This window comes from Drosophila simulans, chromosome 3L (genome assembly GCF_016746395.2).
Source record: "Drosophila simulans strain w501 chromosome 3L, Prin_Dsim_3.1, whole genome shotgun sequence".
Taxonomy (NCBI): Eukaryota; Metazoa; Arthropoda; class Insecta; order Diptera; family Drosophilidae; genus Drosophila; species Drosophila simulans.
In genome coordinates this window covers 5,936,644-5,950,386 of record NC_052522.2, presented here as the reverse complement: position 1 = coordinate 5,950,386, position 13,743 = coordinate 5,936,644, and the positions used below count along the sequence as shown (strand labels likewise).

The following is a 13,743-nucleotide window of genomic DNA, read 5'->3' as shown; positions in this document are numbered from 1 at the left end:
AAGCAGCCCAAAAATAAAAAAGGGTCGCACTTTAAATTGCTGGCAGAGACGTATGTGGTACACTTAGATATAAATGTATATTACGTATACGTAATGCGCTCACCCGACACACACGCTTATTAGACGCATTTCCGGCTGCGACAACGACAGCCTGAACAACAATGTCCAGTCCTCTCGGATAAAAGGAGCACTCGACTTACCCAACCAGTTGCGTAGATGAGGGGTCGAGTAAGAAAAGGACCCGAATATTCATCAGGATATGGCTACGCCTCTGGTTCAAGTGGATTTGAGCACAGTAGGGGTAAAATTAATAGCTAGCAAGAAAGCTTAAAAATAAATAGACATATTAACTAATATTTTAAGACACGTAAGGTATTTTTATATTTTTACATATACATTTTAAAATTAATAAAGTCTTTAAAAAAATCCAAGTAAAATAATTATACTTAGATTAAATGGTCTTCGATGCCTTTTTAATAATTCAGATAACTATGAAAATACAGAAGAGATATTGTTGCTAAAATTCCGACCCCAATTATATACTATGTGTGTAAAAGTCCTTAGGAAGGCATTTGAAATGTCCCCCAGCGTGCGCGCTCCTTTGACGAGGAAAAGGAAAAGGACGAGACGACGACGACGACAAACAAGATTGCAGCAATAAAATTTCGACAAGTGAACAACAAATGATAAACGAAGCAGCAGCTTGGGATAAAAAGCAGCAGCGGCAGCGAAGGGAGCAGTTCCCGGAGAGGTCAGTCAGTTGGTTCTGTTGGGGAGCACTTGAAATGCTGGTGGCTGGCCAAGGACTCCGTCCGGCTCACTTCAACCGGGTTTGGCCCTCTCCGGGACGACCATCTAATGTGAGCCGCATCGATTACGCTTCCACTGGCACTCGGATTGTGTGTTTTGGCTGTCGCTATTCCCCCAATCCAATAATGTTGAAACAGGCACTTGGAGAAATATAAAGAAATGCCCTGTTAACGTATACTTATAACGATTTCAAGGTCCTATTGAAAACACAAAAACTGAAACACTTATATAAAACATATATACAATTCTTGTTATAAACCATCTTAATTGGCATAATAGGTATATAAGTATGAGAATCTGAAGGATATTGCTATTTAACGAGCTTAGGATCATTATGATTGCTTTATTTATTAATATTCCTTTCGAACTTTCGGGCAGTGCAGCAAATATCGTTCAGCTAAGTTTTTTGTATTAAATTGTGATGAAAATGTCGCTGTGCCTGCGGTCAGCTCAAGAAATCCGTCTCCGGCTCCTTGTTGACCAGAATTAATGACAACTGTCTGGCCCAGCTGACCCGCCCAAACTGCTCTCATCTTGGTCCTGTCGCAAATGACTTATCACAGGGAACTATGTCTATTCTCAGCTATAATTCAAATTGCTTTTCGGGATGTCAACAGCAGCCGCCTCATTAATCATGCCTCCCGGAATAGTCATAGTCTCACATTGCGTATGAGTAATGTGCTTGCCAGCCACCTTTTTTGCAGGTTCCCAAACATGCCAAGCAACTTATCGCCTCATTTTATATCATCCCATTTTCAAGATGTTACTCAAACCTCTGGGTAAAATGCATTGCAAAAGTTTGCCATCGAATTTTTTTTTTTTTTCAAAATGCAATTTGCTGGTGCAGTTTTGCTTGGTAAGTAGAGATGTTAGAGTGACTCACGTTTGAAGGGAGCACCCTTCCCTCAATTTTGTGACCTAAGTTAACCCAGGACTTAGCAGGTCCTGGGACTTGGTCAAAGTTTTGTGTTGCACTTTGTCAACTCGTTTTTAATGCGCGATGTATTGAAAAAGTTTGATTAGGGAGCAGCTGGCAGACTGCGGAGCTCTTTCCAGGAGGAGCTCTTTCCCACCAGAAAACTTGATAAAAAGGCGAGCTTAGCGGCGAATGGATGACGAGAAGTGGTGGTGGGCATTGCACATACGCCCTGTTGTCCCGATACCATGACTTCGACCAACTGTCAATATTCTGACACAAATCCGGCGAACAGACGACAAACACAAGTGGCCACCATTAAATTTTATGCGCAGGGATCAAACTAAGTTATTATATGGGGATACAAAAATGTGTATGCATGAATATCGACTTGGCTTGGCAAATATTTGAGAAAAACGCACAGCGAGGACAATTTTTGCTTCCTCCGTGATTTTCTATCAATAAGCTGACGGCACCCCGTCTACTTTTGCATATGAGAAGGCTCAGCCTTTTTCCAGCTCGAAATATATAAATATAAATTCCTGCCATGCAAACAAATCCTTTTCGATAGATTGCTTTTGGCTGGGTTCCTTTTTTTTCGCCACCGTCGCTTTTTATTATTGTGTGCCAACGCTAGGGATTTTTGTCTACTATGACAATTGGATTTTCACGGAGTGAAAGACGTAGTTGGGTGGATGTTTCGAGGCGAAACAAGTACGTGTCCCCATCGGAGGTGGTACTTGTCTGCTTATTGGCATTGGCACATTGGGGTATCAAAAAAAAGAGAGGAAGAAAAGGAAAAAATGATTCCGCTCGGCCCGTATCAATGACTTGTGAATACTCACTGTGAATTCATCCTATTGTTCCGGGCATTCTTGGCATTGAATATTGCAACTTCCTTTGTGTAGTTGCAGTGTCTTGTCTGCCAGAATTTGAATGCAGTCTGCTATTTTGGTCGGTGGGCTGGTGTGGGGAGATAGAATAGTTAATATCCTGTGCAGATTGCTCATTCAGTCGGGAATCCCCTTTGTTGGGACTTCATTAATGCCTCGAATTTATGCGATCCTCTTTTGAAATATCTCCGCATTCCGCTTGACGTAATGTTTGGCTCTTGTTTGTGTCGGAAAATATATAACTACTCATCAAATTTTAGCATGCAAATATTTATATGAATATGCAGCTGGGTCTGGCAAATGCTTTATGGCTTATAAACATTTTGTTTGCCAATATATTTTTTGGTTTTTGCCCTGGCTCGTGCCGCACTTGCTCTTGTTGTAATTTCGGTTTATTGTTTTCTATATATTTTTCTGCTTGAACGCACTAAAAGCCACTCCACTGCCAGTCAACCATTCAATCCACCTTCCTCTGGACGGGTTCCTCCCATATTTCCTCCTCGATGCCGGCATTTGTTTGTTTTATGTCTTTATTTTGTGCCCTGCCGGAGGAGCAAAGTATTATTATTTTTGCTGCCGTCGCTCTCCTTTTTTACTGAGTGATGGCTCTAGGTAATGCCAGGATACCAGATACTCGCACCAGATACCAGGATGCTAGGATGGAGGCATGGGGATTTCGGTGAGTGCTCTCTGAGCGGCTTTGCATATGGCCGTGAGTGTGTGGACTATCTACTTGATATGTGCGCAGCTTTTGGGGAAATTTTCGAGACCCGGAGATGTTTCAATTATTGTTACCGCTTGTTCGTTGGCCCAAAAGCAAACGCACTTCCTTAAGTATTCCTCGAGTTCCATATATAGCCAGAAAGTAAGCCATTAACTTTTCCCGTCAATCAATTGTCACTCCCAAAGGGAAAAACAAAAGGCAGGAAAAAAAGCAACATGAAAACAAAAGGCACGAGACCATGACAAGACATTTTACTTCCATGCGAATGAAATGAAATCAAGAGAAAAGGGGAAGTCTGCTTTCGACAGATGAAATTGTTGACTAAGGATTGCTCTTACAGGCGATTTCTTTGGTTTAATTACTCAAGAAACTAAGAATGCTTAGATACTAACGAAATTGTAGTTATTTTTATCAGTCGGAAAGTTACAACCAAAGCTGATAAGAGGCGTTTTTGTCTGAGACTATGTCACAATCTAAAAATCTCAACATTTAAGGTATTTGGTGAGGTTAAGATACCCTCTCCTCTTTTCAATAGGCTTACACTAAGATCTTTTCACCATTGACAATAAATTAACTTTTATCGTAAAAGAATAGGTTTTAATGTGTTAAAATTAAAAACTATCTTATCAATGAAAAGGCACTTGAGGCATTTGAATGAATTGCATAAAAACACAAGCTATCTTATCATGTTATCAGATGATTCGTAAAATGACTTTTTCATTGAGAATAGATAGAAAAATCAAAATATAAGCCAGTTGTTTTGGGCAATTGAATGGCTTGAAACTAATTTAGAAATCTACAGCGTTCCTAGTTCATCAAGCGAACCCACTTGGACCAGAACAAGTATCGCCACTCCATCAGAAGTCAAGCCAAAACTCTTTGTCTCCGGGTCCGAACAAAAAACCAGCGAACTTTGCAGTCAAGTCATTGTGGTGGATGCTGAGTGAACTTGTTTTCGGGCGTTGGTGGTTCAAGTGGAGCCACCAGCAGAGCCACACCAAGACCCAAGTGTTGTTTGGATTTCATTATACAATTATCTTGTTACCAGAAATAATGGTGTCGAGCCGGGCAACATGCCAAAAGCATTCAATGAGCCCGATGCGCCCTCCACTTAACCCTGCCGCTGTGTGATCTCGGTGGGTGGTTGGACTGTCAGTCAGTCATTCACTCAGTCAGTTAGCCCATACCCACACCCAACCGAGCCCAACCCAATCCCTGCCAGATTCACACACACACACATGTGGGGTAGCCGGATGTTGAGCGCGTTAGGAAAAGCAGGAAGTCATTAGCCGAAAAAACTCTGCTGATGGCGGTTCCAACTGGGGTTGCAAGGAGCCAGTAATGCGATAAATAAATGAAAATGTTTGAGTTAAATGAATTAAGTGTGTGATAGATACTCTGCCAGTGTGTGTGTGTGTGTGTGCCTCTTGGTTTCGGCATGGGGCTTTTTTGCTAGAAACACTTTCGGTGTTGTCCTGTCATCGCAAGTGACTTGGGGTTGTTAAGTGCTGGAGCAATAGTAATTGTTTGGCGCTTAATTAGCCGAACATCATTCAAAGTGTCTCAGGCACACGGCCAACTAAGCGGTTAAGAAAGTGCCAGTCAAAGTTGCGCTTAAGTTAAATTATTTCTTCGACTATAACATAAAAATCATCAAGGCAGAAATTTATAGTCATCCTAGTTCCTAAATCCTAAATTGGTTACCCAGAAATGCCAAGCAATGCGGTTAAGAACACATCAATCAACGCGTAACCAAAGTTATTTAATATGTTTTAATGTCACGTATCCTTCAAAGGTAACCGCATGTATAATGAAAGGCAATTATTTCATTAATTTGTTGGCCAGTTAGTTTAAACATTGGTGTACATTTATACTTAATATTAATTTCATTAAGGAAGGGCTGAAGTCTCCGCTTCTGTTCTTAATTAACTTATCTCTCTGATTGTTAGTCATGTTGGAAATGACCATTCATCATCAACATTATTATGGCTGAAACTATTAGAAGTAATGGTCATTTTCGCTATGTGCTGACCCCGAAATGCTGAGCTTGCAAATCGGAAACGTCTGCTCTGGTTTTTTGATTTTTTCGGTTGGCCAATTTCGACTCCATTTAATTAATTATGTAGCCGACTCATGGCCCCGCCAAAAATCGTTAATTAAGTTGATTGCTTTGAATTGGCTGGCATTTATTAGCCAGGATTGCGTTGTTGACTCCCCGGTCGAAAAGTCCTTTCGCCCCACCCGTTTTATTTGGCCATAATTGATGAGCTGACAGTACGTTAATTGATTTTGCTCTGCGCTTAGAGCTCCTCCCTATACGATGCGAGAATTGATTTTATTAGCTGCCACATGAAACGGACCTAAATATTTAATTGGTGCGAACTGGGTCAGAGGTCAAGAGGAAGTCGCACTGATATCAATAAACCAATTCGACTTTGATTGTCACACTCACCGGAATTGTGAAGATCGAACAAGGATACCGGCGGCAATGAAACAAATAATGATTCCATTATAACTATCATTGGACCAATTAATAAACTGAAATTTTGAATTAGTTTATTATTTTATCTGCTACATAAAGACTTAAAGAAATATGTCATCTGTGAATGTCCTCCGGCTGTAAAAATTGATAACCAATAGAGCGAATCAAACAAAACCACTTGACCGACTGACTGCCATGGGAAGCCAACAGAAATGGCCAAAACAAAGTTGACTTCAATCAGCAGGGAAGTGAAGTTTGTGGCCAAGAAGGAGGCGAAGTTCAATCAGAGCATTGCGACTGGCAAAAGTGGATTTTAAATAAAAAACTTTGGCCATAAACACTCGTTGTCCGCTTTCCGGGTTGACATTTTAACTAACTTTGCCCACATACGCACACATACCCATAGTGACAGCCATAGTAACTTCTGCGTTTTTTATTTCGGCTGACTATGTATGATATTTTGTCATATCTAAACCACAGAATACGAGTGCAGGAAACTTTTTGTGCTGTCATAAATTTCCGCAATGCAAACATTTATCAGCCCGACTGGACGGACCCCTTAACCCTCGGCTGGGCGTGGGGGTTTGCCTTTCCACCCGGCATCCACTTTCAAGCTCAGCTGCTGCTATTTTCCCTGACTGACTTTGTTATGTCTCTGGATCGGGATCTGGTTTTTGGTTCCAGTTTCTGTCTCCGTCTCTACTTTTTGTCGCTTTGCCGGCTGGCTCGTGTTGAGTAAATGCTTTTTATGCGGAACCGCAGGACCATCTGGTCCGGACTGGATTTTGGCCACCACCTGCCATCCTTTTGAGATGGGAGGAACCTACACTGTTAGAAACTCGTATGAGAAAGTTCTGGAATTACATTTAATGGGCTGCGTGTAAAAGGCGATACATATATGGCAACAACTTTCGTCATTTCTTTAAATGCCTCGTAATAACTCAACTGTTGACATATTGTCTGCGTTTTTCTTTTCAACTTTCACTTGAGCAAAAATTTTCATCATTGAATTTTTTTCATCTGCTTGCAAACTTTTTAGCTTTTATTGTGTCGCTTGGCAATTTAATGAATTTTAATGAGAACTTACTCACCGAATGCCAGTAACAGCTTGGCCTTGCATTCAATTTTATTTGTCTGTTATATGATGATTTTTGATTTTAGACAAAAGTATAAGTACAAGACGATATGGATTGTTACTTTAACCGACGACCCTCCCCCTATAGAGGTATTAAACTTTTGAATTTTTTAGAAATGATTTTTATTTTTAAGCGAAATTGTAGTTCCTGATTCCTTCCTAGATACCAGTCTTAGTCTTGATCCAGTCCAAGTAGCTGGTCACACGAGTGAAGGCAGCGGGGTAGCCCTTCTCGCAACCGGCAGAGGCACCGAATGAGGTCAGACCGATCTGCTCGTTGGACGACTTGAGGACCAGAGGACCGCCGGAGTCACCGTTGCAGGTGGAGGTTCCGCTTGTGGTCGCGACGCAGAGGGTTGAGTCGGTAACGACCGAGGTGCCGTAGGTTTGGGAGCACTTTGAGTTGGTGATCACAGTCAGGTCGACATACTGAAGATTGGTAGCCACACTACTGGAGGAGTCACTGGTGCGTCCCCATCCAGAGGCGACAGCGACGTCACCGACGAAGGTCGAGTAGGAGTTGGCGATGCTTGGCAGCTTGACGGCGGAGATCCTGCTGCTGGAGGAGGTGGCGGGGATCTTGATCAGGGAGATGTCGTTGCGCAGGTTAGCGCTGTTCCAGCCGGAGTGGATGATGATGTCGGAGCTGGGCACGGTGTGGGTGATCTCGGCGGAGGTGCGCACGGTGGCGCCCAAGTAGACGGTCACGGACTGAATTCTGCGATAAATCAAACATACAATTGGTTAGGACATTGGTTCCAAGACATTTTCGGCTTTCCTTCAAGGGACACTCACCCATCGGTACAGTGAGCAGCGGTCAGGACCCAGGTGCTGCCGATCAGGGAACCACCGCACCAGGCGCTGGACAGAGCACTCAGCTTCAGGGAAAGTCCCACCTGGTAGGGGAACTGGCCGACGGCGGCGTTGCTTCCTCCGGTGATGCGACCTCCAATGTCGCCAACCACGGGCATCTCGCGGCTGCGGTGACGCAGCTCCGGCTCGGGGAAAGCGGAGGCGGCCACAGCCAGGGCAAGGATGATCAGGAACTTCATCTTGGGAATTGTTGCTTGTTCAGTTAAGGGAACTCAACTGTTTGGCCAAGGCCCAGCTGGGGTCTTTTATACTGGCCAAGACGCGTCTGCGATTGGGTTGCAATTCAGAAATAGAGCTGTCTCGATTAGATAGGACCACTAAAGTCGGTTCGAACTACCTTATCTGTTGAGATTTTGTGCCGACGATATGAATGAATGAACTTCAGCCACACGGTCGCCAAAATTACTTTCCCAATCCAAGAGTATTAATCTCGATACGGATCTAATCAGGGCTATGGGCCTCGAGTGGATTTCTAGATCGAGCCGGTGCGATGCCAAATGCCTAGCATGGGGTTGCTAATTAATTTGATTAGTTTTACACATACGCGATATATACATAACTATATAGTGCAATACAAAATTGGCAAAGGTTTGCTTTGCTCTTCAGCGTATCTTAAAATTCCCATGGTAGTCGAGTGCTATCTTATCGCCTGTCTATAGGGTGAGAAGCAGTAAGCCCACAGTTTAGTTGGGTTTGTTTACCTTCGATAAAGGTCAAGGAGTGGGACGTGAGTTGGTCAAGACTGCTTAAACTTCATAGGAAAGGAAATAATACCGCCGTCTGACAATTGCGTATCTGGTTTCTCTTCGATTACAAACACGCAAATTTCAGTTGTTTTCGCAACCGCAGCCTTCTTTATCAGCGAATGCCGCGTGATTTTATGACGCGTTCAACCGACCACATCACTGCGGTTAATAGCCAATTCAGATGGCCAATTGAAGGCGATTAGCGGGAGGAGGCGCTGCGGTCTGTAGTACAGACCTGTACCCAATATGCCCTCACCAAAAACTCAACCCAATGATTTCAATTTCACTGGCGATTCATCAGCAATCTCCATGGAAATGTTATTTTTCTTTTGTGCCCTTATTGAGCTCCCCAAATTGACTTGGTCTGCTGTAATGCCGAAATGTTTATTGTTATTTATCGGCAACAATTTCCATTCAAGGGAAAACATCCACCCATAAAATGGACCATTTGCACCTTCCCTTCTCGACAGAAGAACCTGTTTCGGTTTCATTGCTCAAATTGGTTTTATTGTCTGGACCGACTATATTGTTTAGCAATTAATGGGCTGCAATTAGGCGTTAATTGCATTTAGTTGGTCATTGCCGTTTGCTGTCGGATCCATGGCAAATATGCGGTTATCCTGGTGTAGACAGTGGGCCCCCCCACCTCGCATCCTTCGGCACTGCCGAACGAGGTGACCCCAATCAGGTAGCTGACATTGCGCCAGTGGTACACCACGGGGCCACCGGAGTCGCCATTGCAGGCACCACGTCCATTGCTTCCATCGGTGCACAGGTGACGTCGCTGGCTAACCAATCCTGGCAGAAAATAGCAGACGCAGCGTTCCTGATCGATCACCTCCGCATCCAAGTACTGTAGAAGTCGCGTCCGTTTGTCGGTTGAATCTCCCAGATAACCCCAGCCAGATAGGGTCACCACTTTGCCCACCAGAAAGTTCTGATGCATGAACTCCCCAGCCAACTCAATGGGCTGCACTTGTTCTGAAGTTCTGACTTTTCTTGGCAGTCGTATTAAAGCCAAGTCACTATATCCCCCAAAGCCCAAGTAATCAGGATAAATTATAAAATCTCTATGCGTTACTTGTAACTCCTCCACGGAGTCTTCTACATCGGCAAATACGGTGGAGCCCGTGTAAATCTTTGCAGCTATGGCGTCGGTCAGACAATGGGCTGCAGTCAAAATAAACTGAAGAGTGATAAGGGAACCACCGCACTTGACCAGATCTGCGCCACTCAGCTGAATCACCAGACCCACTTGATAGGGAAACATGCCGCGCGTGGCCAATTCTCCGCCAGCTATTCGAGTTCTTACGGCAGCGGTTTGATTACCTTCCATCTCGAATTTTTCGCAGCGAAGTCGAAAGTTCTCGTAGCCAAGCTGCCAACGTCTCTCCATTACTGCATCATCATCGTCCGGAGACTCCTCTTTGGGCTGCTCAAAACTATACAGCCAAGGCTCCCTTGATTTTACTAGTGTGGATGATATAAGTAGCAGGAAAAAAGTACTTATAACCTGGTATTGCGTCATCCTATCACTATGGAATTAAAAAAATAATATGGGGAATACCCTGTTATTGCATTCTATACTATATCTTTTAAATGTAAAATTCCTTTTTCTGACCAACTTCATAGAATAGCGCTTAAATATGAGAATAGGGAACTCTATTCATTATGTTAAATGAAATTTATGAATGGATTTCCATATTATTTACATGTAATATATATATCTGATGTTCCTCGTAATGAGTTAGTCCAAGTTCAAGTCTGAGTGGGCTCTTCACGTGAAGTACTGGGCTTGTTGTTGTTTTAGCTGGTGTTTTTATAGTCAGTGATTGTGGCATCGACATTGCGTCATCGACTTGGATGCGGCACGTGTCCGCATCGTTTGTTAATTGAATTTGCTTGGGACGAGTGCAAATTATACGGGGACGGGAGGAGCAGCAGATGTTTGGCATTCAATTCCTCCAGCTACCGTGTAATTGCCGCACGTTTTGGCGATTATGTTGCTTAGGCTAGGCCTTCGTCCCCCTTTGGCATACTGCAGTTCCCTTAATTGCTTTCGAACCCCCCATTTTCCCGGGTCTTTAATTGCACGATTTCAGTCTTAGCCCCCAACATTGGCCAGAATGTCTGGGTCGGGGTCTCTGTATTTATTGACTGTCGTTTTATCAACGCTTAGTTTATTACTTGTTTAATTTACTGCACGCCTTCGCCTGCATTTCGACACATGAAAGGCCATTGATAATTTTCCTGCAGTTGAATGGCTTTGGGGTTTTACAATCCAAGGCCCCATTTTCGTCACCTATCATAAAGTACCCACTTTGGCGATATCAAAAGCCATAAGTGTATTTAGTTTGTATATAAGAGTTATTATGAAATCTGATCCATTAAACGATTAGAGAGTAGATCTCAATATCTTGACATTATTTAAAAGGCTAAATCATATGTAAAATCATGACTATGGTTTTATTTATAAAAATATTTTGCAGTTTTCATATTTCGTACTTCAACACTTAGATACCGGAAATTCCCTTAATCCAATCGCGGAAGTAAGTGATACGGGTGAAAGCAGCTGGTGCGCCAGACTCGCAACCATCAGCGGATCCAAAGGAGGTGGCACCGATGAGGACACCATCGAGAGCCAATGGGCCGCCGGAATCACCCTGGCAGGTGGAGGACTTGTTGGGGGTGGCAACGCAGAGGACCCTGCTGGTCACGATCAGGCTTCCGAAGGTATTCTGGCACACGGCGTTGGAGATGACGGTAAGGTCCACGTACTGCAGATCGCGAGCCACGGCGGTGGCGCTGTCGGAGGTGAGACCCCATCCGGAGGCAACAGCGGTCTTTCCCTCGTAGGTGGAGTAGCTGCTGGAGACGGCGGGCAGGTTGATCTTGTTCACGGAAGCCGAGAAGGACACGGACGAGGTCTGGATCAGGGAGATGTCGTTGCGGATGGTCAGAGCCAGGTAGTTCTCGTGCTGCCTGAACTTCGAGGCGCTGACGATTTGGGTGAACTCGGGGCTAGTACGGACAGTGGCACCGTAGTAGATGGTCACGGAAGCGGCACTACATGGGAAATACTCTCATTAGTTCTGTTTTTTGTAGGACGGAAAATGCACTTACCCGTCGGTACAGTGAGCAGCAGTCAGCACCCACTCGTTGCCGATGATGGAGCCACCGCACCACCAACTGCCAGCAGAGCTGGAGAAACTAAGTCCCACCTGGTAGGGGAACTGGCCGGCAACGGCGTCCTTGCCGTTGGTGATGCGACCGGTGATGGATGGGGTCGAGACCCTGTCGCGGGGATGCACAGGGGCGACAATGGGCAGGAGCCCAGCGGAGGCGGAGGCCAGAGCCAGAACCAAAACTACGAAAACCTTCATGCTGATAGGTGCTCAAAATATGAGTGATTTTACCTTTCCAACGCGGCTTCTTTTATACCCAGCCAGAGGAATCTTATCTGCATAGATGGCTGGGCAAGTCCACTTAAATGTTCTGATTAAGTGTCGCAAAAATTTATTTTGGTTTATTTTATGGTGCTTCTGTAAAAGTATTCTGCTTGATAAGATATTAATGTAGCTACTGGCATTTATTTCTTTATCACAAATTAGGGACTTTCAAATTGTGCGAATAAAAGATAATTACTTTGGTAGCATTACCACTCAATAATAGTGTGCTTTTGTTTTGCTAGTTTGGATTTGCTTGGTTAAAAACAATTATTTATTACTTATCAATATTTCTTTATCTTAACTGCCTATTTACGTCGTGCCTTATAAAGTAAGCCATAAATAGTGGGACTTTATAAAAAGATCCATTAGCAAACAATTGCTTTTATTTTATTTAATTCTTGGTAAATTGAAAACGATATTGCCCTAATGATGTAATTTACAGTTGTCTTAAGACCTTTTTAAGCCTATTAAATGGTTAAAGATTTACAGTTCTGTTGTTTCCCTGCTGATTGAAAGACAATATAAAATGATCCTCAATACCAGAAATTGCTCACTCTTTAAAGTGTATTCGATCCAGATGAAGGTTTTTGTTGTCTTGTTCTTGGCAATTGCCACCGTTTCTGGTGATGTCCTGCCCCAGGACACTCCAGAACATCCCCGTGATAGCGTAGCTGTTCCGTCCATAGATGGTCGCATTACCAATGGAAACAAGGCAGCTGCTAACCAGTTTCCATACCAGGTGGGACTCAGTTTTAAAAGCTCGGCTGGCAGTTGGTGGTGCGGTGGTTCAATAATAGCGAATACATGGGTTCTAACTGCTGCCCATTGCACCAAAGGGTGAGTAACTTTTCTAAAAATCGATAATGGAATTCCAAACTTAAGATTTACTCGGTTAGAGCCTCTTCCGTGACCATCTACTATGGATATACCGTTCGCACAAGTGCCAAACTAAAGAAAAAGGTCTCCAGCTCCAAGTTTGTGCAGCATGCCAGCTACAATGCGGCCACTTTGCGCAACGACATCTCCCTGATCAAGACTCCATCCGTGACTTTTACAGCTTCCATAAATAAGATTGCCCTGCCTGCCATCGCCAGCAGCTACTCCACCTACGTCGGACAGACTGCAGTGGCTTCCGGATGGGGCAGGACCTCCGATTCCAGCACTGCCGTTGCCGCGAACCTTCAATATGCAGAATTTCAGGTCATTACCAATGCTGTGTGTCAGCAGACCTATGGGTCATCTGTGGTTACCAGTGGAGTGATCTGCGTGTCCTCAATCAACAAGAAGTCGACCTGTCAGGGCGATTCTGGCGGTCCGTTGGCTGTGAACAATAGACTAATTGGTGTGACCTCGTTTGTGTCCTCCAAGGGATGTGAGAAAAATGCGCCTGCTGGTTTCACCCGCGTCACCAGCTATCTGGATTGGATCAAGAACCAGTCCGGCGTGTTTTATTAGCCAAAATCAGCCAAGCAGTCCAGTTTTCATATTCCTGAAAAGAATTGCCTATTTTTAAGCTGCTATTGGAATGAACTCAACTGCGCAATCCGAATTGTAACTGATTATGTTTTTTATGTTGGACATACCCTTATCTTGTTCTTATCTAAAACAAATATGTTGAGTATTAATTACGTAATAAGGAACCTTTTTATTCATTGCATACAAACAAATACCAAGCATTTTAGAAAGTTATTTTATTATTGTTGAAAATATTACAA

General features: G+C 43.7%; 4 protein-coding genes across 4 annotated transcripts; 1 reads left to right on the top strand and 3 right to left on the bottom strand.

Annotated features, from left to right (window-relative positions):
* Positions 1-6,933: 6,933 nt before the first annotated feature.
* Positions 6,934-8,062, bottom strand: LOC6736955 (serine protease 1). Its single transcript, XM_002083766.4, has 2 exons — positions 7,756-8,062; positions 6,934-7,678 (listed from the first exon to the last, which is right to left on the bottom strand). The coding sequence occupies exons 1-2, from the start codon at positions 8,010-8,012 to the stop codon at positions 7,120-7,122; spliced, it is 816 nt and encodes a 271-aa protein (XP_002083802.1). The 5' UTR covers positions 8,013-8,062; the 3' UTR covers positions 6,934-7,119.
* Positions 8,063-8,873: 811 nt separating this feature from the next.
* Positions 8,874-10,924, bottom strand: LOC6736954 (brachyurin). Its single transcript, XM_016170925.3, has 2 exons — positions 10,292-10,924; positions 8,874-10,114 (listed from the first exon to the last, which is right to left on the bottom strand). The coding sequence occupies exon 2, from the start codon at positions 10,105-10,107 to the stop codon at positions 9,148-9,150; it is 960 nt and encodes a 319-aa protein (XP_016030596.1). The 5' UTR covers positions 10,108-10,114; positions 10,292-10,924; the 3' UTR covers positions 8,874-9,147.
* A 100-nt stretch (positions 10,925-11,024) lies between these two features.
* On the bottom strand, positions 11,025-12,011 carry LOC6736953 (serine protease 1). The gene is made up of 2 exons (XM_002083764.4): positions 11,703-12,011; positions 11,025-11,645 (listed from the first exon to the last, which is right to left on the bottom strand). The coding sequence occupies exons 1-2, from the start codon at positions 11,960-11,962 to the stop codon at positions 11,093-11,095; spliced, it is 813 nt and encodes a 270-aa protein (XP_002083800.1). The 5' UTR covers positions 11,963-12,011; the 3' UTR covers positions 11,025-11,092.
* Positions 12,012-12,570: 559 nt separating this feature from the next.
* Positions 12,571-13,704, top strand: LOC6736952 (serine protease 1). The gene is made up of 2 exons (XM_002083763.4): positions 12,571-12,865; positions 12,925-13,704. Exons 1-2 carry the CDS (start codon positions 12,606-12,608, stop codon positions 13,481-13,483), a joined length of 819 nt encoding a protein of 272 aa, XP_002083799.1. The 5' UTR covers positions 12,571-12,605; the 3' UTR covers positions 13,484-13,704.
* The last annotated feature ends 39 nt before the right edge of the window (positions 13,705-13,743 follow it).